The following is a 5,051-nucleotide window of genomic DNA, read 5'->3' as shown; positions in this document are numbered from 1 at the left end:
GGAAATTGTCTTCAGACAATGCTGGCTCCCTTGGCCAAGAAACGGAGAGGAGCACCGTGCCCTAGTGTTGGGCACAACTGACAGGGAAAACTTTACCTTTTTAGATAAATATGCAGACAAACGGTGGGCATCCTCTGATTGTTAGAAGAGATAGGAAGAGACTGTTCTCATAACTGATCCACACATTCATGCACACAGTCATCCATACAGATAAATTGGAAGCTATGTAGAGAGTTGGTACTTTCCTTAATGCTGTATCCATAAGCAAATCTTTATTGACTGCCAGGTGCCAGCCACCTTTAACGAACGGGAAATAGCTCTGTTTCTTCATAAAGTACTTCTGGAGTCATACATGGAATGCTTCAGCGAGCATAGCAAATAGCAGTGCAAATAGAAGGAGGATGTATATGTTTGCAAGGGGTGTGACATTCTGCATCTTAGAAATCAATTCACTTCTACTACCAAAAATAGGTGATGTAGATTGTAATGTAGTCTACAGTCATGGAGAGTATAATTCCCAGCATTTTGGTGGTCTATCATATGTAGTTATCATGTAACTATTACATGGTGTGCAATAAGCATGTGAGAACTATGTAAAGCAGCCAGAATCATTCTTAACATATGTAAGAACTGAAGAATGTGATGCAAACTGGGTGCTGTATCCACTTTTACAACCGGTCAGGTGTGATTTCATCTGTCATTAAGTTAAGCTGTGCATAACTTAAAACAATGACAGGGTCTTATAGTCTACTCTTAAGGAGACATGTATTTGATAAAACCATTCCTTGGCATTTATTCCAATAATATGTTGGGAATTGTGTCTCCAGATTATCAGCCAAGAAAGGATTCCTATCTTTATCCTGGGTCTTTCACACTTGAACCCTCATAGTAAGTTTTTTGAAGGGGAAAAGACAGGCAGACAAAAGGATGCGTTTGGTTTCCAAAATTGCAGTGAAGGTCCAACACCAGCTGGAGCACTTATTGCCTTCCCTCAGTCAAGGGCTCTATGATCCGCCTCCCATTCCGGATCAGGATTCTGCGGCGTTTGGCTGGCAGGAGGGCAACCTTTTTCTCTCCTAGTTGGGTAGCCCTGATGAAAGGCTTAGCTGGAGGCAGGTTCTGCCTTTTGTTCATCTCATCTACAAAAGATTCCACCCCCTCGAAGCGTTTAGTCAGTTCTCCAAGATGTTCCTTGAGGGCATTAAATTCCTTGTATAGGTCATCCAGGGCATCAGAAAGAGGTTTGATTCTAAAAAGACAACAGGCAAGAAGGGTTATGGGTTAAATAACAAACACCCTATTCTAATTTAACGGAATCAGCTTTTCATTTTATTCTGGCAAGGTTCAACAATAGAGTTGGATCTATGCTGCCAAACTCAATTATGGCTCGTAGGCGGCAATTTATTTACGCAGATGCAAGTCATCTGTGCAAAACTTTGCTCAAGCAAATGTCCATTTCTTGGGGATGATATTTCCATAATACAGATGCAGTGACATTGACCCAGAAATATTTATTTTATTTAGCTGTATGGTCCATAACAGTACATGGAATCATACGGATGGAAGAGACCTTGAAGGTCTTCTAGTCCAACCCTCTGCCCAAGGCAGGAGTCCAGTTTCATCAACTCAGTTTTATCAATCTGCGAATGGTAAATTATTTCTTTGTTCCTTAATTAGGGCTTGTTAACAGGCTAACATGGGTTATTGTTGTTTTTTGTGCACTACCCAGGATCTTTCAAGATTGAGTCAGGTTTTTTTTTTAAATCCAAATATATCTCACACTATATATGGACACGCACACATTGGACAAAGCCAAAAAATGGGTGAGGATGTTGTGAAAATCCCATTGGTTTTGTATGTAGTGGAAACATCCTAGGGCAGAGCATGTTCTATTTAATCTTAATCCTAATCCTATGAACAAGATTCCACTTGATTCCACTACCCTTGTTCTTCTAGATCAACTGCTGACACAAATTTATCAATTCTCCCCTAGACTGGCATATTTTGAGGTGCTATGCTAAGTCAATTAGAAACCTATCCAGATCTCTGCCTGGACCCCCAGCCCTCACCTTCCATAGTCCGGCAACACTGTTTGGTGATCATGGAGGAGAAGATTCCTGATTTGAGTCATAATGGCAAATTCCCAGTTGTCAAGAACCACAGTAAGATTAGAACATCCCCTTGTATTGACTTTATCAGCTGGAAGAGGAAAGAGAAAAGAAGACCAAACTGGAATGTGGTATAACAAAGAAGTAGTTGTGTAAAATCATCATCATTGTCTTAAAAAAATAAGGAAAAATACAAACCTTCAACTACAATTGGGTGAATGCATAAAAATAAAGTATTAGTGATTGGGTACATACCAAAATATCTAGAAAAGCATTTGGACACCATATGAATCTCAACACATCAGTTACAAAATGTCACATTATTTGATACAGTGCCTATATTTCAATAGTATCACTAGCTAGAGCAGTGTTTCTCAAACTTGGCGACTTTAAGTCCTGTGGACTTCAACTCCCAGAATCCCCCAGCCAGCATAGCTGGCTGGGGAATTCTGGGAGTTGAAGTCCACAGGACTTAAAGTCGCCAAGTTTGAGAAACACTGAGCTAGAGCCTTGAAAATAATCTGCCAGTCAAAATACTATGCCATATCCAGTTGGAACTATCTAGTAGATTATGTAGTAACAACAACAATCCAACTCCTCCTTTTCCTTCCCCTCTTCCTCCAGTACTGCACTTTTGTTCCTAAATGCTGTATGTCCCCGAGGAGGCATTTCCACACCATTAACATGAAATGAGAATCTAGCAGGACTATTGAGGACAATAGCCAGACCTTCACCATACATTCATACCTTCTTCATGGGTAAAAGAAAGTGCTCAAAAACAATGTGGCAACTCACCATTTTTACATTATTTCGGGTGGAGAGCAAATTTAGGAGGAATAAAGTTGCTTCAGCGTGACATCAAACATAAAGATAGAATAAAGGGATCCTAATTTTTGAATGTATCTTTAGGGGTTGAAAAAAGACCCGCCTTTCTTTAAGAGTTCATTTTAGGACCGACAGTATTGTTTCCAAAGTGAAATGTGTTCAACTCCCTGAAAACATGTCCTGGGAGTTGCACAAGGAGAAATATGATTTATAGCTAAAGTTCAGGCGCTCACAGATACTTAAAACTATGAATAATCATGCACGCAGAAAAGAAGTTCAGAACTGTATAAGAAATGTGGAAATGGGAAGAGGATTGGAATCTCAGGTTAGCAGCCTTTATGAAAAACAAATGGGCTTTGGGGCATCCACTGTCCAAAGCAAGTGTGTCGCCAAAATAATTCCCCCTTACACAATGGGGGTTCCAAGGCCCTTAGCAAAGAGGGGCCGGGCTATCCAAGTGCCCCTCTGGCCCAATTCACAATAAAGAAAACTTTCTGTTGTTCCAAGGAACAGCCCACTTTCTGGGGAAAGCCATGTTATTTAGGACCTGTTACCTTCTGATCGGTAGTCCCATTCGAGGGTGGCTTCCCGCCCCTTCGGTATGGCTGCATAGCTGACGGCGACCAACAGCAGCAGCCAGAGAATCTGCTTCATGCTGCCTTGACAGCGGCAAGAGAAGGAAGACCGAATCAAAAGATCCTCTTCACAGTCTCCGCAGAGACCTCACAGCCTCATTCCTGTTCTGCGTCCAACCCCACCCCTTTTTTTTCCTTGATGGCTCCCATATGGTTGCTCGTCTAGCTGGGCTGGTCACCAGTTTGTCATATCAGTGAGCAGAGAAAGAAAAGGCGTCTCTACTTCTGTAGCCGTAGAAACACAACACTCATTGCATCCATTCACCAGTCCAAGTCCAGCTGGATGGAAATATTGTCCAGGGGTTTAACGACGTCCTGTTGGAATTCGGATATCATCTGACTTATGACCGTCCTCTCTGTAGAAGGTCCCCATTTCCTCCATGTGCCTCAATAGCTTTCAAACATTGGGATCTTGCAAGTTGGAAAGAAGTGGAAGTGGGTGGACAGGGAAGAGTAGAAGCTGTGGATCTGAGCAGGCAAATTGCTCAATCTTGCTAGTTCCTTATTGTTAGGACGGGGGTAGCTTAGGCTATGTCTTCATTGGATTGGACTTGTGTCAACCAGTGATCATGTTAATTTAGCAGTAGATAAGCACAATAAATAATATGGTTGCTATTAAGAGTGCTATCATATTGTAACACACCAAACATGAAGGGGGGAGGAAGAAAGAGATACAGCTGAAATCTCCCAAGACTGCAAACATTCATTTTTTCATTTCATTCTCACTTCCATTCTTTCCCATGATTTCAGGCTAACAGACTGGGCTAGCTATAGCCAGAGTCAGAGAGTGGCTGCTGCAACTGCTTGAAGCCCCTTGTCACTTGGGGCCTGCGTGTCATGTTTCTATTCCTCACCCAACCTCAGCTCTCGCCTCCTTTGTTCAGAATTGGTCCTTTTAGACCCTTCTCCCTTTGCATATAAATAGAGGCCGATTTGGGCCAATGGCTGGAACTAATGTCAGACTGCAGAAAAATCGAGGGTGAGCCAGGCAAGTAACGTGACCTAGACTGACATACGGTAGTCACGACTTTGCCATCTGAACCAGTGACGTGCGGTGAGGTTTATGGCTGGTGAGGCACTGACCCAGTGGTGGGTTTCAAATTTTTTTAGACTTGTGGACTTCAACTCCCAGAATTCCACAGCCAGGCATGCTCAGTTCCGATTTAAAGCAACAGCATTTGTTTTTCTCCTTTGCGAAAGAATTTTCCTTCTTTTTCTTTTTCTTCTCCCTTCCCCTCCTTCCTCCCTCTCCCTCCCTCCCCCCTCTCAAACACACACACACACACACACACACACACACACACACACACACACACACACACGTTGGATTGGACTACACACACTTTCCCCCAGCCCCGGAAGGATCTAGCCCAGCTTCACTGATTACAGGTTTGAAAAGGCAACGTGGCTCTGCCTGCAATCAAACTACACCCCAGGGAGAGCATAAGTGAGCCGGAGTCCTTCCATCCAGCCTTTGCCCAAA

General features: G+C 42.9%; 1 protein-coding gene across 1 annotated transcript; it reads right to left on the bottom strand.

Annotated features, from left to right (window-relative positions):
- Window positions 1-240: 240 nt before the first annotated feature.
- Window positions 241-3,648, bottom strand: LOC309384895 (uncharacterized protein). Its single transcript, XM_081938750.1, has 3 exons — window positions 3,488-3,648; window positions 2,070-2,199; window positions 241-1,249 (listed from the first exon to the last, which is right to left on the bottom strand). Exons 1-3 carry the CDS (start codon window positions 3,585-3,587, stop codon window positions 979-981), a joined length of 501 nt encoding a protein of 166 aa, XP_081794876.1. The 5' UTR covers window positions 3,588-3,648; the 3' UTR covers window positions 241-978.
- Between the last annotated feature and the right edge of the window lie 1,403 nt (window positions 3,649-5,051).

Source organism: Natrix helvetica, assembly GCF_964273705.1.
Source record: "Natrix helvetica genome assembly, chromosome: 1".
Taxonomy (NCBI): domain Eukaryota; kingdom Metazoa; phylum Chordata; class Lepidosauria; order Squamata; family Natricidae; genus Natrix; species Natrix helvetica.
The sequence above is the reverse complement of the archived record's forward strand: the minus strand, read 5'-3'. Positions and strand labels throughout refer to the sequence as shown.

Coding starts and splice junctions, on each gene's coding strand:
- LOC309384895 (XM_081938750.1), bottom strand. CDS start 3,587: ATGAAGCAGATTCTCTGGCTGCTGCTGTTGGTCGCCGTCAGCTATGCA. Junction 2,200..3,487: donor ATGGGACTACCGATCAGAAG/GTAACAGGTCCT, acceptor TTCCTCTTCCAG/CTGATAAAGTCAATACAAGG. Junction 1,250..2,069: donor GTGTTGCCGGACTATGGAAG/GTGAGGGCTGGG, acceptor TTGTCTTTTTAG/AATCAAACCTCTTTCTGATG.